The following is a 25,299-nucleotide window of genomic DNA, read 5'->3' as shown; positions in this document are numbered from 1 at the left end:
CAACGCGCCCGTAGTGGGTTCAAGCCATGTATGAAACGTCCTCCGTAGCAAGGACTATGACTATACGGCTGCGTGGTACATCATAAGTCTCAAAAGCCTTTTCAAGCCGGCATGATCGTAACGAATAAAGAATATCTGTTGCTTAGTATTCACTAAAAACAATTAAATCGAGCAATAATTTGCTGGTGTGGGCGCGGTTTAAAAATAGTCCAGTCTCTCAGCTGATCGTTTGCGTACTCGACTTTGAATGCGTACCGAGCTAGCATGACCCTTGGTGACCCCTGTTATCGGTCGTGACCAAGTTTCTAATTTCCAGACGTACTCTCTCTCTCTCTCTCTCTCTCTCTCTCTCTCTCTCTCTCTCTCTCTCTCTCTCTCTCTCTCTCTCTCTCTCTCTCTCTAGGACGTAACTTCATCTAACTCTCGCCTTGTTTCCCCTGTTTATCTTCCGTTGTCGGTGTTATCACCCTGTCTAGCGCCATCTAGTGCTCGGTACGATAACCAGTCCGGATTATCGCAAATGGTCAAGTGACAACCGATCGTTGTAAACAAATCGCTGACAAATCGCATGGTAAACGTGCCACCAATATCTTTGACGTAGTATGCATAGTCAGCATTTATGCCTGAAAGTATGCAACAAGTGTGACATTTGCTTATATTTTAATAGTTCACTGTCTACTTTTGGATATTGTTAAAAAAAAACAAAGCTTTGTCTCTTTTTTTACTTAGCTAAGCGAGTAGTACGTATAGTATGCTGACATATAGAGGCTTAAGATTTTAGCTGTATTATACCAAGCAAACGAATAGTCAGTCCTTACTATGGTAGAACAGATATGGTAGCGTCTATGAAATAGATCAACAGTCTGTCGCGGTTACATTTACTAATTAAGATACGTACAAGCATTTCAATACTTTCTTTTAGCTGAAAAGCACTAAAAGTACAGCCTAAAATACTTAAGCCGCAAACCATGAACAGAAAGGTGATGATGTAGTTGTTTGGGCTATATAATTTGACAAGTTCACTACATACAGCATTCGTACTTTGTCATTTATGATAACATTAAAAATTTCACAGCAAAAAAGCCATTAAGCGTAACGTAACGTTGCTAAAATATTTCTTAGATCTTACACAAACTATGTAAGGCTAACTTAATAAACGTTGATTCTACCGGGCAAGCAAGCAGACGATTGTTCATTTGTATAATTCTCAAAATTATCACCACCTTAAAAAGCCATTCCACGAACACAAAGCACCTAAATAGATATGATTAACGGAACGAAAAAGCTCTTAGCAGTAAAGTTTAATTTCACCGGCTAGCCTATTTAAACATTAGTTTCAACCCAACAACTGGACTCACTTGCACCGGAGCAGGCAAATGGAAAAGAGAAAAGCTACGCTTTCATTTGGAAATGTTCCAGAAAAGAATCCTACTCGAAGCTGGAACAGAGTTTGGTAAGATTTTAGTTTTGCCCCGTCGTCCCTCTCTTGTGACACGGGTTAACGGCCCAACGACTTACCCTCGACAAAGTGCATCAAATTACTCCGAAATGTCTATAAATCTTGACGAAAAACACATAAATTATGTGGCGCGCTAAACGGTTCCCTCCAAATGGCTTCACATGGCAGGCGAGTGGAAAAGATGGAGGGACGGGATTAAGTTTGATGCGGTTCGTTTTTGGTGATTTGCATGTTGGATGGGTAGGGAAGCAAGAAAGCGACCTACCACCACGCGTTACCTAGCTCATCCGGTTCATCCATTAATTTAACAATGCTCGATCTCAATTTGCTCTCGTACCGGAGGATATCATATGCAAAAGCGATACGCAACGCGATGATAAACTTTTTGAAAAAAGGTGCCATTCTCTTTCATTCCATGTCATTTCGGGAGTTGTGTGTGTGTGTGTGTGTGTTAGCTCGTTGAGGAGGGCAACTTTTTACAGACTTTCAGTTCTCGAACTTGCGTACAGAAAACTAAAGCACTCTTCCTATTCAGAGTTTCCCATCGCTAGCGAACGAGCGGCACCAGGATAATGGCTTTTTGAGCTGATAGTTAAGAGAAGCTTTTTTATTCTCGCTTTCCACTGCCTCTTCTTACTTTTGCATGTCCTTAAGAGAGGAAGCAGCTAAGTTAACTTTACATTTTTCTTAAAGGAAAAAAGAAGCAAGGCAAGCAAAAGTGGAGAAACTGTGCCGAAAAATCTTTCAACCATCGGCGTGTCGTGTGCCGTTCTATGCCGTCGTGGCAAAATAGTGCCACCAGCGGCTCGGATAATGCCTCGTTAATGATCTAAAGTTTGTGGTCCATTTCGACCTTCGGAAGAAGAGTGCGAAGCAATGCACACAGTCAAGGGATAAATGTGACAAAAAAGCAGGAAGGCGATTCGAAGTGAAATCTAGCAGAACACTTTACGGCTCAAAGCAGGAAGAGGGGAGAGCTTTTGAGACAGCTTGGCCTATCAAGCTGGCACCGAAAAAAGGTTGTTATACGCCATGCACGACTACAAGGACACTTGGCTGTACTCGAGGCGTTCGTTTGTTCGCTGGTTGTTGGCTCTAGACAACGGGCTTGTAAAATCAAGCCCAAAGCTGTCGTGCAGTGTTCCTCGCCTGGCCAGTGGGGACAACCTATAAAGACGGCTGTTTTATGACCACTGTCGTACACATATTTTATCAATTTTTCCATCACACAGCAATGGAGCAGCGGGATGCTTTTGCGTCGATGTCGATTCGAAAACTACCGTCTGAGAGGTGGCTTTTGCTTTACCACAGCACACCACGCTCAACGGCACGTAGGTGAAATGTATTTGCCACCAGCGGGAAGATCAAAATCTGTACTGTAAGAACTTGTAGAATCGAGTAGAATGTCTCTGCTGAAGATAAGAAAGGAGGGAGCAGAGGAGTCAATCGTCACCATAAAGGGAAAAGACTGTGCGATTATCGTCATGTGCTGCACGGGATTTATGTCCACGCCGGACGGGTAGTTGCACCATCGGAATACAATCTTCTCCTTTAGCTTGTGCAACATGTGGCCAGATGGCCAGTACCTTTCTTACATTTCATCTAATTGGCAGGACAATTGGTGTCTCGCGGGAACGCACGCAGCTGTGTACGTGGTCGCACCATCCGCAGCAGTACCGTTGATATCGCATTGTTATGGGGTTCTGTGTCCGGGACGGCTTTATTATTAGCCGCTTTGCTCTCCTGGTCACGGCATCGGATAAACGGTTATCTGTCAAATGGTTTACCGCTAATACTTGAGCGATCAAAGCAAGCATAGAGCTTCTCTGTTGTGTGTGTGTGCGCACCGGGGGATGCTTTTGTATCTTACTGCCGTTGACTGTACGTCTCACGATGGTAACAAATCTTTATTTTATGTCCACTCTGCTACATAAGGCGGGGAGCTTTATTTTTGTTTTAATCCGCTTCTAGGACGACTGACTTCGCTGCTGTAGCCACCCGTTATCTTTATCGAATCTTTCGTCGTTTGGTGCGTTTGAAAACACTGTTCAACACGAAAGTATCCCGGTTCTCCTCCCGCCTCCCCTCCTTATCGCTCTTTACTCAAAACGACATAAAAACAAGCGCACAAAATGTAGCAGTCGATTAAAAACAGACTTTCGCCATCGAAATTGGCGTAGCAGTGAAATTTAATTACTTTCCAACAGTGTAATTACACTTGAAACAATTGCCTGCGACGAACACGTACCATCAACTCGGTTCGGTTTTTTGGGTTGTGTTTGAGTGGTTGGGATTCCCATTCCACGGAAGCGGAATGCCTGCTGCCTGCGATGTGATTCGCCTGTGCCCTGAAAACTTACACCGGTATGACCGCTGTATAGTAACGGCATCGAAAGGGCTTGTTCTTTGAATGGTGCGAATATAGCATACAATTTGTTACAATGCTGATGTTTGTAAAGGGAAAAAAACCCTCACCAGTCTAGACCGCGCTTTGGCAAATGAGAAATTTGCGACTTGCTAAGAAACGAACAGAAGTTTTTGTGTGATGTTGACTGGTGTAGGTATTTTTATAGCTAGAGCTGGCAGCAGGAGGTTGTGGGTCGCGAGTGAAGATAACTTTCACCTTGCCTTGTAATTGTTTTTTTATTACCGAGATGGTTTTATTATTTAATAATTCTAGTTCTGTTCTTGTTTGTCGCATAGAATGTACTCAGGGTTAAATAAAATACTACGCAAACTAGGCGGAAGCGTGGAGTCCCAAGGTATGAAGGGACCTGAGAAAAGGAACCCAACTTTTCGATTATTCTAGATTATTCCAGTAGGATTATTTTCTTCTCCTAAAAAGAAAAGGTAAAATTCAAAAAACGATTATACATCCAAAAATCAACTGAAGGTGAATATTCTAAAAGGTTGTTGTAACTAAAAATTGTAGTGCAAAAACTCCGTATTTAATCCAGAACAAGCTTATGAAGCTGTAAAATGATTTTTCTGCTCAAATAATGCTTAAATAAAATATGCTTAGAGTTATTGGTTCCCGTCAGCAATTCGATGAATAACGTTGCGAAAACGGTTTTGCCATCTAAAGATAAAAGAAGAGGCTTATCAAATAACATACGATGCTCGTTTAAGGAACAAAATATTCTATATTAACCCTCTAATGTCAATTTTTTTGGGTTAAAAATCTATAGAACAATTTTCTACCAACTCTTCAACTTTGAACTGCTGTCGCGTTTGCTAGATAGAAGTAAACAAAAAATGAATCAGTTGATTATATTGGGTTCTAGTTCATTTTATCACAAGCATACCGACATAATCGATGATAATGTGGCCCAGTATCAGTGACACCGATCGAGATCAAAACTATATGATACCTCTGTTTATCGCCAATTGAACGCGACAACGTCACATATACTTCTATTTGGCGCAACGTCCAACGCGGACATGCCAGCCTATACAGGCTTTCTAAACTTTATTCATTACAACGCAGCCGGAGGCTTGAACCGATGACGGGCTTGTTATTGAGTCGTTCGAGTTGACGACTGCACCACGGGTGCAGTCGCCCCAAAGTCACAGATAATCCACGCCTACATTAGCCTTCTCTTTCAACATATTTACTTGGTCGGTAAGCTCTGTGTAACCATTGACTGGTTTCTATGAATTTACTCGTGAAATGTATCAGCAACGAGTGATTCTGTTGACAATTTATACTAAACAACTAAACACTAAATTTTATGTTGGATTAAAGTGTGCATATATTTTGAGTCGTTTCAATAATGAGTTTCGAGAAATGATACTTTTACCATGCGATTGTATTATGATGATTTTTTATTTTGGCATTTCGCAAGGCGTCCTTAAAGGTGATCAACCAAACCTCTCGCTACACATCTGATAATTTGAAATGAAATAAGAGAGAAGCAACGTTAAAAATGACTACTATACATTTCAATTCACTTAAAAAACCCTTCTCATTATCAGTTGTCACTCCATGAAATAGCACTCCTTTATTCGGTAATAAATCCGATCACTAAACCGTTCAAACACGCATTCCAGCATCGACATTATGCTGCTTCCAAATAACAAAAAAAGCAAAACTTTTATCCCATTCTATTTTTATCGCACCAAAGTATCCCACCCGAATCGTTACGTCGGCAAAATCGCTTACAGTCGATTATTGACTCTATCGACACCACAACCCACAGCCCAAGAGTGGGTGTCGGGGTTTCGTATGGCCAAAACGGTGCTATCAATGCTCTGACTTCTCACCAATCCCATTACAGCTCTTCTCTCGCCCAACCCAACCCAACCGTCTCTTCCCGCCTCTTTCTTACACCAAGCTTTTCATAAATGCAATTTCCTCCCAGCACCCCCTCCAGAACCGCCCGTCCGTCCGTCAGAACCGATTTAGCTCAATCTCCACCGCTTTACCATTCTCTCCGCATTTCCGCAGATCTCGTCATCACGCTGAAGGACGTGCGCGTCAGTGTTCCGGTTGCCATCAGGCGGGGCGATAATGCAAATTTGATCTGCCATTACGACATGGAGGGCGCCGAGCTGTACTCCGTCAAGTGGTACAAGGGAAAGCGCGAGTTTTTCCGCTACACGCCGAAGGAAATTCCCGCACTGAAATCGTTCGTCGTCGCGGGCCTGTCGGTGGAGGTGAGTACGAGCGCGTACTGGGGCGTACTGTTGGGGCGTACGGAAGTCACGATTTTGCTCTGTCTCTCGCTTGCCTTGGTGGAATTGATGCGGTCGCGAGCGCAGACAGTAGCAACCCTGGGCGGCAGTGCGTGCAGTACGGTGGGAGAAAATGCGTCTATCCAGCATCGCAGCACAACCTGGGTGCATCCATCGGTGCACCGGATGATGATGATTTCTAATCGGAAACTTTCTTCTTCCACACACACACACATACACACACCAACACGCACACACACGAGCGCGCACGGTTTTGTTACACAGATCAACGGGATCATAATTATCATTCCTTTGTTACGCGGCCGTTCGTAAGGATTATTCTCTCGTTTAACCTTTTTTCTCCCTTTTAGTTGCAAACCCGTTCTCTGTGCGGTCGCTACCCTGTTTTTAGCTGGTTTGCTGATTAACGATGCTGAATCGGATCAGACAGGCTTGCCTACGCTGCGTTGGGTGCAAAGGCAAGGGCAGCAAGCACAATTAGTTCCAGGAAGAGGATTTGGGTTAGTCGATGCGGTGCAGCATTGTATAATGACCTGATTGTGTGGCACACTGTTGCACACTAATGATGTCGGTGTTTCGTGCCGCTGCTACTCATGCGAAGCAGTTGCAGTTCGGTAGTGTTCTATAGATTTGATCTGAGTGAAATTTGGCTAGTAATTGAAAGACTATATGGTAGAGTTTTTTTTTTGATAAGGTCTTCATTTTGCAACTCTTTTATAATGGACTTTAATAACTGTTAGATGGACAATAAAAGTACCGTAATTAATTATACCATTTACTACCGCTTCTGGTAAATTCCAATCAGGTTTTAATCAACTAAAATTAATTTAACGTACAGCTTTTATCGAGTATGATTGAAAGCGTTTTTTTCCAAACAACAGCAAAACACGTCACATTTCAGCAAAGCTATGATTGGCCTATAAAAATGTTCCATCCGAGAATGGTTACCAGAGCAATGGCATAAAAATGTCAACAAAAAAGACATTTTTTCCACCTGACAGATCATCCAGTGCCAGTGACGTCCCGTTCACAGTATAGGCTAAAATAATAAACACAGCCTGTATAGGTATGCCGGTACATAGCGACGAGCGTTAACAAAATCTGTCCACATCACAGTTGCACAGGTTTTTTTTCCGCACCAGCACACTGGTGGCTTTTTTTACTTGTACGCCCTGCCGTTTGATGTTGCTAGCATGAATGGTATGGTGAGCACACTAAACATGACACGTGACATACGATAGAAAAAAAAAATAAAAAAAATAAAAGCATCTGGGTAAACTCAAAACCACTCCCGTCCCGTCCCATTCTGCTTGGTTTTAACACACCTTTGTTCCTCTTTGTTTGCAACAGCGCCCCCTGTCGAACGGTAGCCATCTGACGCTGGTGGCGGTGGAGCCGGCAGCAACAGGCAAATACAGCTGCGAAGTGTCTGCCGATCTACCGTCGTTCGATACGATGATCGTGTCCAGCGAGATGGAAGTTGTTGGTGAGTGTTTTATGGCTACAAACATGGTTCTTTAAGCGATTGCTCATTTTTTCTCCCTTTCTTTCTTCTTCCTCCAGACGTCCCTGTTACAAAGCCGCTAATTACGGGCATCAAACAGTTCTACCGAATAGGTGACGTGGTGCTGGGCAACTGCACGTCCTACAACTCGAAACCGGCAGCCAATCTTACCTGGCTGCTAGACGACAAAAAGGTACGTCCCGGGTATCTTCAGCAGGAAACGATCCGATTCAAGCATTGATTCTTGGAACACAGGACCTCCCCCCCCCCACCCTCCAGGCTCAGGTCGTGTGACATTGAAATCCAATACGGAACGCTTTGTTGCACACAGCGTAACCCTGCTTCGGCCCTTGAGCAAAAGAGCTAGAAATTCAATCAACATGGGAAATCGTTTTATGTATTTAATTAAAACTTTAATCCTTCGGAATATCAATCTTCCGGTGTCGACAAATCCCTGTCATCACACTGCGGCAGAAGGGATGGGTGCTGGAGTGGATGAAAACATGCTTGAGCTTGCAGCCGTGTAAGAGCTGGAAGAGCCCGCCCGGAAGCGATGTCAGTGTCAGGCAGCAGTGAACACAGGGAAGGGCAATGGAGCGACAAGTTCACAGCGGCACTCCATGGGTTTGCTAGTAAATAGTAAATGCTGCCCGGCAGCAGTAATTCTGGCAGCATTACGAATCTAAATCTCCACTCTCCGTAAGCCATTGCTCAGTTTGTACTTTATTTAACCCTCGCAAACTTGCTTGTTCCAGGGAAAGGAAGCTTTTGACGATGCCGAGTGGCTGCCTCCCAGGGGAAACGAACAGTGTCACTACTGCTGCTCCATATGGGAGCATGTGTGGGTTTCGGTTTGTTTACCACCGTTCGGGTGATGGTTTCGGGGTGGATGGAATATGTTCCCTTCGCTTGGGTGTGCTAATGTTGCTTGGGGAAAGTTTCTCGCATCAAGATAGCTCGGACCGTATCTTGAAAGCGAATGCAGGATGCCCGTGTGTTAAATCCCCCAGGCGGTGAAACTCATACCGGCGTGCGATTGAAGGCGGCACGGATCTTTTAGTGTGGCTGTTGTAATTTTCCCATCAGCAGACTGACCCGTCCGGACAGGTCCCATCCGGCCACACATGATGGGTGAGGGGCAAATGGATAGTGACAGTACGAGTTTGTTGGCTTTAGCTGGAATCTTTAAGGTTAAATGAAAACAGAGATTCATCATTTCAACGAATCGAGAGTTTGAAAATGTTTTCGATGTTGCTGTAATGAATGCTTACTACAGGCGAGCAAAGCTTTCCTAGAAGAAAACCTTTGGAGTAAGATTATTATTGATGATTTATTGTGTACTACAGTAAGGAGTTAGGATAATCGTTTGAAGAAGGTGGTTTGATTTGAAATAATGATAATCTAGCCAACAGATATATATATCTCCCATTTTTTAATGTAATGTCTTTGCATAATAAAATGGATTTTTTCGGCTCACTGTAGCAAAAAAAACTAATAGAAATTATTTGCCATTATGAGCTTCCTTTGAAAGGTAATTGGTTAAGTTTTCTCTCAAAAATAAATCTTTGACCATGCGTTCCTCTTCAGTTTTCGCGACAAAATTGTTGCAATAGAGCTTTTGCATCATATTGGTGTAGAAAATTTTGATGGGACGCAGCTGGGGGATGTTGGACCAGTTCTCGCACCAGGGTGTTATATCGAAATTCCGCCTCAATTCACCTAAAATGAGTTTTGAGTTTTGGCGTCATTGCTTGCCGCTGCGCTTCTTTCTTCCTGATATGTTTGTTCATGATCGCCAGGAACTATTTCACTGTTTGGCCGGACTAAGCTATCGCAGCAATGTAGCCACATGACCCTCGGACTTTATTATCAGCTTCCTTTTAACCTCAAGTCGCTTTGGGTCATCGACCATTGGGAACCGGGCGTTCTCTCGATGCCCTAATTGTTGTCTAATAGGGCCAAGATGTTGTAGATACCGAAACAGGGTTATACAACATCCAAAAACTGGCCCACGGAGTCCGTTTTAGGCGCTGCGGGGTGCCGTTCTCTGCTCACCATTACGATTATAGTTTGACTGATAGAGGTGTAACATTTTGTCTACTGACTAATGGGATACTATAATTGAAACAAAATTTAACGCTGTTTTATTGCGGGTTAAGATAAATCTATGCAAAAGCATCAATTTTTGGTCCGTTTTGGACGTTTGGACATTAGTTAAAGATTGAACAAAGTTATAATTTCATTGTAAATATTCTTCTTCTTCTTTTGGCTCAACAATCGCTGCCGGTCAAGGCCTGCCTATACCCACTAGTGAAGTGAGCTTGGCTTTCAATGACTTATTGTTACCATAGCAGGATAGTCAGCATTACGTATGGGGGCACGGTCTATTCGGGGCTTGAACCCATGACGGGCATGTTGTTAAATCGTTCGAGTTGACGACTGTACCACCAGACCGGCCAATTTGTTGCCAGTTGTAAATATTATCTTTATTTAAAACACAAATGAAATATTCAAAACAATTACCAGAAAAGTTTCTAAGTGCATCGTTCTACGTCATGATGCTATTCGTTATTGGTTTTAAGACTTACTACGCTGAAAATTAATCTGATCTCCGAAATAGTCTAAAATGTTTTATTAATACACGTTTGAACCATGTGTTTATTTTGCCAATTGTCAGCATTTTACTTACTTTTCGCTGATAAAAAACATTAAGTTAAAACATTCCGATACCAATAAATAAAGTTAATAAAGTGGTTTTTAGAATTCTTGGTATGATTTTTTTTACCATTAATCAACGCATACCGCCAAAAAGTATGAAACAGTAACAAAACTAGCTTTACATTGACTTTAAGTTGACTTTGTATCAGCACCTTGTAAAAAAGGTTTGGTATATTATGATACATCTTTTCGATGAAACAACAGTTTTATTTTCCATATTTTAATATATTTGATTTATTTGAATCAAGAACAAAAGCTAATATTGGAAAAATCATCTTAAAACTTGCACTCTTCGTCTTACATATGTTAATTTAATACAAAGCGAAATACATTTTGGGTGAATTATAAGCTCAACTTTTCTCCTCCGTATCAAAAGCTACCTTTCCCATCGCGGGATAAAATGATTGAATTTTCATTAACCTTCACAACTCTTCTTTTATTTACAGATCAATGCGTCGCAAATGATGCAGTACCCGATCTACAAGGACCAGCGGAGCGGACTTGACACATCCACCCTTGGGCTATTTTTTCATCTCTCCCATCACTTTCTCGGACGGAGTAAACTCAAAGTAGGTGATGTGTGTGTGTGTGTGTTATCAAATTACTGGTATATGTTAACATTTGTTCAAGCTTTGTTAGTTTGCACACTAAAGCTTGCTTTTTATATCGGATTTCGCATAATTGCTCAACTTGAAACTATGTGAGAGCAGCGGGAAATTTCTGCAGAACGAAAGTAGCGATGAGAGTGGTTGTTCATCTCGAGCATACACGCACACATACTTTCGTTCATTGCCATCCCTGCTACATGTTTTCCTTTGCTGCCTTGGCCCAGCTTGTGTCTAGAAGCAACCGCCAGCCACGGCACTTGTTTTCTACTCAAAGCATTACTTCGCCCGGAAACAAACAACATCGTCATTTTCCGCCACATTGACGACATACCGGGAAAAATCGTCGCTTGGCGGTCCATTTGCTGCTGAATCGCGCGCTGTGTGACAGTGTGACATGAAAGGATGTACAAATATGAAAGATAAGAAGCAACCGAGTTCCGTTTTCGTCATTCCGGAGTTGACTTTTGCCGCTTGATTTTTTGCCCTCCCTTTCGCTTTTCATCTACCATTGAAGCGACTTCTCAAAAGGCTGAAAGCTTCTATTTTCCATCGTTTGTCCATTCGCGAGTGTTTCAACATTATTTTTTTCTTCTTCCCTCCGCAAACATAAATAATCGTTTACTTCAAGGAAGACAGTTATCAGTCGCTTTTATGTTGCACAAATCGTGTGTCGCGCAAGGGAAAGCAAGTTGTCCACGCTTTCTTCTTTACGTTCGAGCTTTTCCCACTGGGTTACGTTTTTTGGTCGCAGCAGTGTGAAGAGCAGGGGCGGTGGACTTGCTTGCGTTGGCTTTATTTATCTTTCTACAGTGTTGTGAGCGTCTTCGCTTGCGTTTGTCTACTACACGACTGTTTGCGCGGGTCGATGATGCGTGACATTGATTAGCAGGAAGGCGAAAATACCGGAAGCTTCGTTCGTTAGCTAGTTAGCTCGCGCGAAGAGAAATTGTTTCATCTTTCAGCTTTCAACTGTTTTGCATCTTTTCCCTTTCTTGTGAGTGACCATAGCCTTACCGTTATAAGTTTTGCTTTCTTTCATCTGCAGTTTAGCTGCATTGCTGTAATCTACGACGTGTACGAGCAGCGCGTCGATCGGTGGATCGAGGACGAACGACCAAAGCTGATGGCGGCATCGGCTTCTCCGGTTGGGCTCAATCCAGTCAACTATGTACACTCGATCTACGACCAGTCGTCGGCAGCATCTTCCTACCACCATCACGATAGCAGCGATTTTGACAATCAAAACAGTGATGCCTACATGACGCAAATACAAGGTAATTTTGTGGAGCGGGAGTTGACGAAGTTTACTTCAGTTATACAGTTGTTTATTTAAGCACAAGTCGCAAACGAGTCATTCACATTTTGCGAGAAATCATTTCAGTACATATTGCGTAATAAAAGTCAATTTAGCTAATGAGGAGGTTCTGTGAAAAAATAACACGTTATTAAAGCCCCTTTTTCATGCACATTGCATATCATTAGGCGCTTATGCGGTGGTTTTAATGAAACATATTTGATTTTAAAAAGAAATATTATATGAAAATAGTATGAAGATTTATGATAACTTTATATTTTAAGTATACGGCCTGATTAACCCTTCTGAATACTTGACTCAATTTGACTGATTATGTACTATAAGTTATGATAACTATTGAAATTGCTTCCTTGATTATTTAAACTTATTTTTAAGGCTTCATCTGTTCCATTATAATGAGTATCTCTTATTATATATTTTCAATCCAAAACTATTGGCCCCTAACATAATACAGCACACGCGGACAAAAGTAAAGCAGTGACAACGGCCATGAAGTTCGCAGCATCATTGCGCAAGGCCTTTCAAGAGGTCAAAAAAGCTCCCAAAGAAAGCAGCTCATAGCGGCAGTTTTGTGCCAAAACATTTCGGGTAACTTTTATGCACGTTTACATTGCAACGTCCGCCCGTGCAAAGTCCGCCCAAAGCGTGTTCTTCGCCCCAAAACACAGGCGCACAGGCACAGAATTCAATTAGTTTGCAGAACGGCACATTTATCGCGAGCTTCGCATGCAGATGAGTACGTAGCTGCTGCCAAAGGCAAAGCGTACCTACCACCATCACTATGGCTGGTCGATTACAGGCACACGGGAAACGTTCGGTCGGGGTTTTTGGTGTGTTTTTTTACACTCATCTCGAACATTAACGGTGGCGGCACACGGGGGTAAGAACAACGCTGCAAGCGTTTTCCGATGGTCGATGACGGAAACGAAAATGTTATTACGTGACCTAGCACAACCCACCGACACCCGTTTTTGGAAGGAAACTCTACCATAGCCAACAAAAAAAAAGAGTAGCTTTCTTTGGAAAGCCAGATCATCGAGCGAATGATCGCAAGATGTCTGGTTTTTGTGCTGCTCTTTCTCCGGTTTGCCTTTGGCCGAACCATTTTGCATGCCGAGTGGAGGAGGCTCATGGCTCATGATGCAGCTGCATGCGGATGCAAATTTCGTAGGTCGACATTGTAATGATATTGCATTTTCTGCTCGAATTGAAAAAGCATTCCAGCTAGTCTGCTGTTAGACCAGAAAGAACAAAAGAGTACCAGAAAGCGTGCAAGGGAGGAGTAGAAAAAGAGAAATTGTAGCTTATTATCCTTTCCACAATGGGCAAAACGAAACAATGCGATATGTTATACAACGGTAAAACAAACGGATTCCATGTGTGTGTGTGTGTATGTGGGAGATTCCGCACCGTCCATTATTGAATTTGATAATTAATTGCATAAGAGTGATTTTGTTGTTCTAAAATTGCCGTAACATCATAGGTAAAGATTTACACATTGACATTAAATAAGAGTTGTGTCGGTTCCATGGTATAACCGTTAAGTTGCATAACTTAAACATGCCCGTTATGCATGAATACAGGAACTATGAATACAGCAACAAGTCTCAGATAGCCGAGATCATTAGTGGCTTAGCCAAGCCAATGCTGAGATCGACTGTTGCGCCAAATAATGGGGCACTTCACGATTCTAGTCAGTGTTTTGTATGGAGTATGTATGGAATTTTGAACATCACTTTTTGACAGGACGGGTGAAAGCTTTTGCTCAAACAAGCTTTCTGGAGGCTTGACGAATACAAAAAACACTCCTAAAATCTTAATTCAGAAACAGAAGCGATAAAAAGCAGTCTTTTAAAAATATACACCTTGGGATAAGCCTACCTGTATATTATACCTACTTAGATAGCTGCTCGAAAACTATGTACTACACAATGCGAACAGCTAACAGGCTGAAATTTCAGCCTACGAACATAAATCGAAAAGGACCCCAATATCAGTTGTTATGTTATTCAGCATATATTTTCCTATGTTTTCTGTTCAATAAATTGCATATTTGGCATGAATGAGCTTACTGCAAGCTGATTAAAACTAAAATTGATACAAAATAGAGCATATTAGGCCGAACCGAGACTTTTGCGGTACTGTAAAAATCACGTATGGCGATTGTTGCTACGGATGTAGCTATCTATTTATTTTGAGTAGCTTGATAGACGTTTTTAGAACTGCGCAATAAATATTGCTATTTGTTTAGCTAATCCACATGAGGTCGATATCGTGCCAACAGCGATTTTGTTGAAAAATCGTACAGACAGGCGAGATAATCGTGGGTCGTGTATGGACTCATCCTAGGTCTGGTGACGATTGAATTTGCCAAAATGAAGTATGTTTTTAAATTTGCCTATCAAATTATTTGTTTCATATAGTTTATGCAAAATAAAATACAAAACGGGTTGCTCGACACGAGTTTTCAAGCAAATGCACCAAAAAAAGTAAACATAATCGATTCGCGTTAACGCAAAAATCTTAGCAATACCGAAGTTGGGTATCAGTCCGAAACAGTAGGCACAATTGGAGGTACGGAAGATTTGACAGCCCAACTGTTCTATGACTGTCCTAAACAAGGCGCGAATGTCTCAGTACCGCGATGATCTCGGTTCGTGTATTCTTTATGAAGCTTTAGATCCAGCCTAATGAAGCTTTAGATTACTATCAACTTTCAACTTGATAACCTGTCTGAGGACTGTCAAATAAGAGGGGTTTTCAATTTAGAGAGGTTGAAATGGAATGAAAAGTTCTAAGGGAGAGAGGAAAGGGAGTGAAAACTGCAAACAGAATTGCAGATTGGAGTATACATCATACAATAACCATTGCAGCATCATACACAAATAAGTGGGGCATAGATTTCAGAGGTTTTCCAAGTTAAAAGGGTATGGAAAATGTATGGAAAACGAAAGGACTGTCAAAATTGTTCAAATTAGAGGAGGGTTTGGAACTGGAAAGGTCGCAAATTAGACAGACTTCACTGCATTTACATTATTCAAGTATTTTGATGGTATAGGGTAAATAGTGATGCTATTTGTGATCGTAAGAATATTGTCTAATGACTAATTAAAGTGTGAAAAAGATAGATATTTGAATATTTTAACATTTGGTACATGTAACATATAACATCTTCCTTGACACAACCATTTATACTGAATGCACCTTTGTACCCTTAATGGCGGTATTGTTCGTATAGTTGTTATATTGTGTTCCTATAGTGACGGTATTTTATGTATTTCTGTACTGCAAACTATATGTGATATAAAAAAAATACTTTTGTACTTCACTACTGGGACTTCATCGTTTTGGTGATCATTCAGGCGATCTTTGAATTTTATAAGAAATATCCCTTGCAGGAATCGTTGGAGCTAAGAGACCTTACATTGGGTAGCGGGACACTCCTAGCTCATAAATTAAGAAAAGTGTAACTTCGTTTCTGTCCTTCTGTCTACAAGAATCTGTCTTTATTTCACGACACCCGTGGTTTATATTTTATAATTATTTGAGTTGTGCACGGATATTTTATTTTGGTGTGTTGGTGTCGATAGTAAGGTGTGTTATTTTGATATGACCATTTTGTATATCTTTCCATTCTGGTCTATTCTCTGGATGTATGGTTGTCTATGTATCTTTATCGTTTGCCTTTCTATGTTTATTTTTGATACCTTCGCGGTTTCTAGCACGTTCCTAAAAACTACTTAAGATTTTATGACCTGTTGCGTTTTTCTTTGTTATCTGACAGTATTCAATCATCGCTACTCATATTCATGTTGCATCTAGCAGTTTGTTTCCTATTTGATCTTCTCACGCTGTACGGACCTACGCTGAGGCGATTTATTGCCCTACGCTTATCGATGAACATGAGTACCGGGCCGTACTAAAAATGCTTGTATATATAAGCCAACGATAATTATTCCATACGATAAGTTACAGCTTGATATTATCTTTTGTATTATCTTTTATCTGCATTCATAAGAAATATTTCAAGATGGGATTTTTTGTGGTAGTTGTTGTAACCGGATATGCCAATTTTTACACTATTTGATTTGTGAAATGCATGTTTATATGATTACTAGTTAAGGCCCGGTAAAATCTACCGGATGACCTCAAATTTCAAATTATTTTCAAACTCTACACGTTCAGTGGCAACAACCATAACTCAAATACCTATTTGTTCTTATGCGTTACACCACAAATGTGTTAACCTTGTAACTTCCTGGACAGTTCTTACTGTACTTTGCACAACCGTTAAATATCGATGAGGCTACTTTTGAGCCAAGTTACGCAATTTTGTAATTTTCGAACTGATACGTTCCATGCCTCTGTTGACACAAATGTAAAATTTTTTGATTATTATTTTTTAGTTTTCAGCGTGATTTTTTGGAAAGAATAGCTAAGTAGTAACCTCAACAACGTGTTCATTGAATAACGTATTGATGTGCAGTGGATTAAAAAAATAGGGTGTCGCTAATACACATACAACATGTTTAGATCCAATCCCAATTGCGTACTTAAAAACATACAATTTTTGAAATGCTCACTTTTGCTTCAATCCATTTTGTGTTATTTGTGCCCATAAATGTAAGATTGTCCGGTCTCGTAGTACAGTCGTCAACTGGTACGACTGAACAACATGCCCGTCATGGGTTCAATCCCCAAATAGACCGCGCCGCCATACGTAGGACTGACTATCCTGCTATGGGGGGGAATCAATTTGTCACTGAAAGCCAAGCCTACAAGTGGTCACAGGCAGGCCTTTTGACCGACATCGATTGTTGAGCCAAAGAAGAAATGTAAGATTGAACTATAAAAATATGATATCGTACATGGTTCGAATTCCATTGCTACTCTTTTTTTCGACTTATGTTTCATACGTTAGGTAATAAGTAATAGATGCTTAGAACATTTTCAATGTAAATTTTCCTGGTCTTAAATTTCAAAAAGGTCATTTCCAAAAACGCCCTTAAAATTTTATTTTATTATCCTTAAACTGGTTTTGAAGTATTGAATGGAATTGGTATTTGTGTATGAGACAATTGTTATTGTTGCGCCAAATATCAAATTTCAACAGTGAACAGTGAAACCTTCATATAACCATTCCAAATGTGTAGTTCTAATATTCCAATCTATACTGTTATAGAAAAGAATGCCTAAACACAGACTTTCCAGATCAATTAACTAAATTCGCGTTTACTTGCAAACTACTTTATTTACTCTTGCCGCGTGATTGTTTTTAATCAACACCATAGTACGGTGATAGCATCACATGGTAGATATCGCAATCACTCTTGATAGATACAGTCAGAATCTTTTCAGCCCTCTTGGGCACGTTACAGTAAGCATAGTTTCATTGTGGATCATTCTGCAGTTGATGCTGATCCGGCTGAATGCAGTGCGCACGGTTGTCTCACCTAACGCGCAGTATGTTGCAGTCATATTGCGCAATGAACCAATCACAATGCGCAATCTCTCCCTTTAGTGCTTTGTTCCGGAAGGACATCCTGAAATAAGTAGTTCTTCCCACCCGCGAGCAAATTGTTACAAATTCAATTTTAAATTTCAAGCCATCAACATCCGCCGCTTACTCGCTCGAAATTTCAGCAAGACTTTTTAGCATATGGCCGCTTAGGGTCTCTCGGCTACATCCGCCTCTTATTGTCATGCGTTTTCCTTGTTCCGACTTAACCAATATTACGGAGTAGTAGATTTGAGGGTATAGTAGATTTGGGGCAGTCCCGTGGTACGTGGTCGTCAACTCGAACGACTCAATAACATGCCCGTCATGGGTTCAAGCCCATGGACCGTCCCCCCGCAGCAAGGATTGACTATCCGTCTACGTGGTAATGAATTAAGTCTCGAAAGCTTATACAGGCCGGCATGTCCGCATAGGACGTTACGGCAAATAGAAGAAGATTTGTGGGAGTGTACATGTTCAACGTCCTGGGTATAGCAAACCGTTTTACAGGATATTCTGTCTGCCGATGACGATGGTGTATGTAGTATTCGAGGTGCTTAAGCACCAATAATGAGTATGGTTGGCTTTATTAATGATTGAATGAATTGGAATTACAACCATTTCACAATTAAGCTATTTTGCATAGTTTTCAAACATGTTTTTTTTAAATATCTTGATTAATCATGGGAAGGGGTATAAGATGGGACACGTTATCATCAGGTGGCTAGTTTGCAACTTTAATTAAAAAAATCATTATATCCAATACCATGTGTTTTCAAATGGGTTTGTGTAAACAAACAATCTAAGTAACCATTGCCCTCATTACCCGCGAACTGGCAGTGTGGCATGGAGCAAGTCCTTTCGCAGCAACGCGCGTTGCTAGGAGAGCTCTGAATTGAATTTTGAAGCTAGTTTGATAGGAGTACCGAAGATTACTGTCAATGTATGTTTTCAATATTTTCGTGTAATTCAATCGACAGAAATTTATAGTTTTGGCGAATGAGAATAATAAATGAATCACTGTACAACGACATCAAGAAAGGTGTGTTTAATTTAAACTTGTATTTTCACTAAGCGGTGTATGCCAATGCTGGTATTTCTTAAATGTTTTACAGGGTTTCCCACGATTTATTGCTTGGTTTCCATCAATTTTTGGTAAGTTCCCATATTTTTTTGGTGCGTTCCCACGATTTTTTGGTCTTTTCCCGGAATTTTTTGGTCCAATTGTATTGATACCCAATCGGAAAATACTAATAAATTATGAGAACGAACCAAAAATCTATGGGATACGACCAAACAATCGTGGGAACGCACTAAAAAATCATGGGAACTGCCCAATAAATCGTGGGAAACCCTGTATCAACATAAATTTTAACTAAACTATTAACTATGCGAGCAGTCATAAAATCCTCGCGATTATGTCACTTTGGTACTATGGAACGCAAGACTTTGATTGAGGAATTAGAGACAAATTGTAATGAATTAGGGTATTTTTTGGCTAATGAGACGACATTATTTACCTTTTATTTTTTATTATAAAAGACAAGGGAAAATTTTGTACCAATATAAAAAAAAATAATAATTTTTAAGCAAAACGGCGAATCCGGCCCTCCTCAATCAATAACTTCTCAATAACTTATAAATAATCAATAAGAAAAATCAATGACTTCTAAATTACCGCAAAGTGCCTGTTTTAGTGCACTACAACTACTATTGTTACATAAACCCTCATTATATTAAATGCATTAAATTAAATGTAAATTTCACTCTCTCTTATCTTAAATGTTATTTCATTCTCTCTCAGTATTAACGCGCAATAATAAAACACATTTCCATGATTGGTGAATATGTTAAACGATTACATCGCCACATAGCCATATGGCTCATTCGTTTCAATGAAAACATTGAGCGAAATCTGATGATGCAGTTCCAATTGAACGCTAGGCTAGATTATTCTACCTATTTTCCTTTTCCTGTAACAATATCTTGTTGACTTTCCCACCCTAACCGTGCTCCTCCCCATAATACAAAGAAGCCATGATACAAAAGCCTATTACATTTCCGTTCGATTATTCACGCCACCGTTTTCACCGGAAACTGTTCAACCTGTGTGACATGTCGAAATGGTCACACCTAACGGCGTTGACCGTTTCGCTAAAAGAGGAATTCATTTACATGCAGGCTCAAAAAAACAAAACCTACACAAGCATGAAAGAGCATGAAACACCAGAGGAGTGGAGATGAAACTATGTTTTGTTTTTGTCCCGGTGCAGTCGGGACATTCGTGACGGGAGGGTACTTATAGCTCCCATGTCATTCATCGTGTGTGAGCTTTGCTTTTGTTAGTGTCTTTGTGTGTATGTGTGTGCTATTCCGATGAAAGGTTGCTACCGGTTTGGAACATGCGAACAAACATGAAAGGTTGATATGTCAACAGTTTCCATGCTTCCAGGACGATGGAGATGGAAATCGTAGCCAAGCAGTGCATCAGGCGAATGAGCCGAAGTGAAGCGAATGTTGTTTTTTTTTTTATCCCTGTTCCACTTTTTTCCTTAAATGTGTTCAGCCGAGCCCGCTTGCTAGTACGTGAAACGCCGCTGGCAAAGGATGGAGGCATGAAGCAGTAAAATTAAACCGAACTGACCCAAAACGGAGGGGGGCCGTTCGGGGTCGGCTGGGAGTGAAACTTTTAGCTTAATGGTTTTCATATTTGTCCGTCCCCTGTTTTTTTTTCACGTTCGTTCCCCTGGCCACTTTACCACCATTGTACTGGCATCGATGTTTAAAATATGTTCCGGAAGGCAGAGTTAAATGGGACTAGGATTAAAAAAATGTGGATCATAAAATGAACATGAATCTGTGTGTGCTGGGCATGACGGGCATTGCAATTATGAGATGCTGGAAATATGATATCCATACTAAAGATGGATGACGACTCTAAGGCTTTGTTTTACACGGACTGCTGGTGCTGTTAGGAGATCATTATTTATAGATATAGAGTTTATAGGTATGTTATAAAAATTACAATTATCGATATGAAAATTAGTTATTGACTATTCATAAACTAGCCATTCGATGAATGGCGCAAAGGGATGTCATTGAAAGCATAAAGTGTTTTTGAAAGTGTTTGAAGTGTTTGACATGTAAAGAAAAAAACAATGAAACTGATTTGCAGTTTATAAAAATGAAACTAAACGAACAAACATAATCGGTAGATATCCTTTTTGGATAAAAACATAAATAGTACGGAAATGTTTGATATAATGCTTCACTTAAGGTAATCTGTTTAATTTATTAAACAATTTTCGAGCGATTGTCGATTTTATCAAATAATATGGTTCTTTAAGGTAAAAGCTTAGCAATTTGTGCATAAAAAATTTGCCATTTTCGCTAAAAATAAAATGATCATCATTTTATATTATTGTTAAAATAGATGGATTTGTATCCTATTGAGACAAAAGACACCTATGCTCTGGTAAAAATGTATCATAATGTTAGAGTAAAATGCACCAAAACATAGAGGTGAAATTCACTCGATCAGGGCCGGTAGTTGATAAAAAGTTTCAATTGAAAATTGTAAACACCTCCTTGAGATTTCAGGGGAAGTTAATGCAGATTAAAGATAAAGAAATCTTTAAAAAAAATTATGTTTTTTTATGTTTAGTTATAAATTTTTTATGTACTAATTCAATTTCGTGATTTTTTTTTAAATTATTAAAACGTAGCAAAATTCATTCTAGTTTGTTTACATACTAGTCTGTTCACAGGTCATTTTTCCCCAATCTGCTCGGATACTTGCCGAGATTTTCATACAGTACAGTTTGGTGATGTGATTTGAGTTAACAGAAATATGTATTCTACGTTTAAAAATAACAATCTTTGCTCTATTTTTCCCTTCGCAAAGTGGGCATCCACATTAAATCAGAACCTGATTAAAGTAATGAAGTTTGTGTCTTTGTCTCTATGCATGTAGAACTTTTAAAGTCAAAGGGTGACAATGTTTTAGTTCGCTGTTTTAAGGTGACTTTTTTAGAGGGTTCTTGAACAATTTAATGAGCCTCTAGTACGATGGCAAGAGTAAGATAAGAGCAACAAATTGTATTGTGATTATAACCTCTCTTTAGTACTCTTCCTTTGCACTCTTATTAGTTCTTAGTGGAGAGTCGTTTAATAATGAGTACCAAACTTGATAATGAAATGTTCATCATACGGTTCTATGTGACACGATAGTAAAAGTGTTAAATCTGAGCTTGGCTTAAATGGCTCATATTGCATAAATATTGAATTTTTAATCTTAAATATAAATCCTTTGACATTGATTAAATTCTTTCTCAGCAAAAAAGCAATTATGTTGAATAACAAGCACACGCCATTTCTGTACAACAGTTCGTTTGTACACGTTTAAAGTATTCTTTTTAAAAGTACAGCTTGTTTTATTCCACTATACCAAGCGCCAGTACCTTTCCCTGCTGTGAGTTGCTTATCGGGGATCTTTAGTGCTTTTCAGCAAACGAGTTCTGACGGGTGAAGAAGTGGACACATTAACATCACCCATATTTTGACACCCATCGTCCATTAATCATTCCCGGTTTGTCTCTCCCGGTTGTCACACACCCGCTCCCTCAACCGAATCGCATGATGATTCTAATTTTAACATTTTTCTTTCTCCCTCTCTCTCTCTCTCTCTCTCTCTCTTCTCTTTCACACTCTCTTACTCGCGCTTCCACGCACAGGAGACATGTCATCTACAGCATCCAGAGCGGGTGGTGCGGAGCGAATAATCCTTACGCTCGGTGCTCTGCATCCAGCCAGCCGGACAGCAGTGGCAGCGGTTATGCAAATAGTGTTTTCGACCCTGGTGGCACTTCTTTCCGGTGGCAGTGTAGGTCAACGGCCGGCGTCTTGTGGTCGGCACCGGTCCATCCCTTCCCTCGTGGCGTTGGTTTGAGCACTCTGAATGGTCTTAGCTCGGTGTGATGATAGTGGCCGCCCTTCTTGTCCCACAACTAAACACACACACAAACACACACACATTCGCACTTTTTGTGGGACGGTAGTAGTGGGGATTGCATTGTGAGTGGTTTCCCGGTTGTTCGGTTACTCCGAGTACCCGGAAAACGGTTCAGCGAGTGTCATTTAGAACGAGCACAGGGAAAAATTGAGACAAAATGTGAAGAACCACCCGAATCCACAAAACTCCCCCAGTGTTTTTGTGTGTGTATGTGGTGTCCGTTGTCCCATAAAACCATCCGGCTGGAAAGACTCGGTCATCGTGTCGGTCGCGCAAAGGGAACTGTCAAACGGGATGGAAAACATCAAAATCTTAGTAAATGGAAAGTGAGTAAATGTAAACGAACAGTGAAGCAAACCCAAAAAAACAGAAACGCGCACACACAGCGAAACATTCGCGCATGCAGAAAGGCACGCTCGGGCTCCCTAAAGCGCGGGTCAGCATAACCAGGCGCTTCATTTTCGTTTGTTGTGCGATGTAAATATGGTTCGTTGCGTTGCGTTGCCCGTACAGTTCGTCGGGGGTAGTTAAAAGAAAGCAGGAGCAGAAAGTGAAGAAAAAACCAACACTTAGATTCATGCTTTTCCCAGCTCCGTGATCATCGCAGTATGATGCAACGGATGCAAAAGATGCAAGAGTGGATAGTGGTTGAACAAGAGCAAAAAAGGCGAGCAGTCATTGGAGAATGCAACTAGAACGGAACCAGTGCAATAACGGCCAGTGGGCGACAGCATTGCCACGGCGAGCGCAAGCTTGAAAGATTTGCTGGTCGACAAATGAAACAAATTTAATAATAAAAAAGCCCCCCCTCCCTCCCTCTCAATGCTGTCTCACCCTATCCGATGCAAAATGTTCTGTTCTGTTGCGTGTACTGACCCGTTAATGTTTGTGAGCATTGAAGTAAGAAAGCAGGAGCGGGGTGGGGGGAACACCACGACAGCTCAAAACGCGACTCAACATTTTCTCCGACATGATTTAAAGTGAATAAATTTTGCCACCATCCTTAACGCAACGTGAGCAGTGCCGCTGCTAAAGCAAATGAAGAAAAGGTTGCAAAACGAGTATACAATCAGCAGGAAAAGAAAAAGCAAGACATATTGAATATCTCACACTATGGTAAGGATGAGGAGAGGGTAAGGAGGATGAAAGCAAACCAACCAAAAAGCGTCACCAGACGAAACTCATCAACCAAGAAGGTAAAGCACACACACCCGTTGCACAAGCGCCAGCAATAGCAGGCTGGATGAAGATATATTACTGTTTACGTGTGTGTGTGCGTATGTGTACGTGTATGGATGTGTGAGTGCGTGCAAGTTTGGCCGTTGCTATGAAACGGTCGCTGAAAAGTAATTTCCATTCCGTACCGTTTCAATGACGACTGGGGAAAATAATTTGTCCGCCTGTGCAAGGTTCTTCAATAGGTGACATAATAACGATACGAGCAGAAAAAATTGCCACACGATGAACTTTGGTATGGTGGTGTAGGATGTGTGTAAATAAATATACGAACGACAGGTAAAGATAAGCTAGGTATGCAGCAGAAGTAGAGAGTAATAATTAGGAAGGCATATGTTGGTTTTCGGCACGTCGAATAGATTCGAAAGGCGCAGTGGATTTCAATCATGTTGGTGGGGAGCGTTTAAAGCACACACACACACACACACACACACACACTTGCACACACACATTCAGACGCAAATGTAGGAAATTACACAAGCGGGACAATGCAACTAAGATGTCTAAGAATGTATTAATCGAGCGGCATGTAGCGGTGGAGTGGGATGCGGCACGACTGTATAAGTTGTATAGCGAGATGTACTGTAGGCGAGACTAATGAAACTACTTGCGAATAAATAATCTAACCCTGGTATACCACGTGCCAGTCTTCATGTTTTCATGTTGCTCCATTTTTTTATATTTTTCATTTTGCTTTACTGTGTGGCAGAAGCATGTTGAGAGAAACGAAACCATGCAAATGGCTTTTTACGTAAATGAAGAATGGTAACGAAAATAAAAAATGAACGGAAACGACACAATGTATAACAATGCGAAAATATCAACAATAGAGCTTTTCATCGGTTGATTAGTTACTTCATCGTGTGATGGTAAGTAATATTCGTTTCCACGAATTTTTATAGCCAATTTCATAATCGACAAACGCATCAACGGTCAACTTCAATGATTACATGTACTGGTTTTAAAAGGGGAATTAAAATGAGCTACATGTTGTACCCGTTATAAAATGTGATTTTTCTTGATTGATTATGCACAGCTTACGAACATGCCGACACGGCCAATCAGGATGAGGCACGTACAATAATGGTTATTACAGCGTATCAACGGGATAATTTAAAAGACGTAAAAACTGTATCGCTTTCATCATTCCGTTTTCGCTTCATTAATAAGATTATGATCAAGTATCGATGGTTTTATGCTTTAGAGTTTCGCTTTTTTGGGTTCTTTACTCTCCATACGGAGATTGCCGTCGGGTA

At 40.7% G+C, this 25,299-nt stretch overlaps 1 protein-coding gene across 1 annotated transcript in view; it reads left to right on the top strand.

Annotated features, from left to right (window-relative positions):
* Window positions 1-24,702, top strand: part of LOC1279247 (uncharacterized) — a 44,549-nt gene extending 19,847 nt beyond the window's left edge. Inside the window, exons 2-7 of the mRNA XM_061658607.1 lie at window positions 5,907-6,115; window positions 7,505-7,640; window positions 7,718-7,851; window positions 10,823-10,945; window positions 12,030-12,258; window positions 22,530-24,702. Of these exons, the coding sequence (XP_061514591.1) occupies window positions 5,907-6,115; window positions 7,505-7,640; window positions 7,718-7,851; window positions 10,823-10,945; window positions 12,030-12,258; window positions 22,530-22,744 (1,046 nt within the window). The 3' untranslated portion in view covers window positions 22,745-24,702. The remainder of the gene's footprint in view (window positions 1-5,906; window positions 6,116-7,504; window positions 7,641-7,717; window positions 7,852-10,822; window positions 10,946-12,029; window positions 12,259-22,529) is intronic.
* The last annotated feature ends 597 nt before the right edge of the window (window positions 24,703-25,299 follow it).

The sequence above is a fragment of the Anopheles gambiae genome, chromosome 3 (assembly GCF_943734735.2).
Source record: "Anopheles gambiae chromosome 3, idAnoGambNW_F1_1, whole genome shotgun sequence".
NCBI classification, from domain to species: domain Eukaryota; kingdom Metazoa; phylum Arthropoda; class Insecta; order Diptera; family Culicidae; genus Anopheles; species Anopheles gambiae.
Note: the sequence above shows the minus strand (reverse complement) of the source record. Positions and strands in the feature narration are given on the sequence as shown.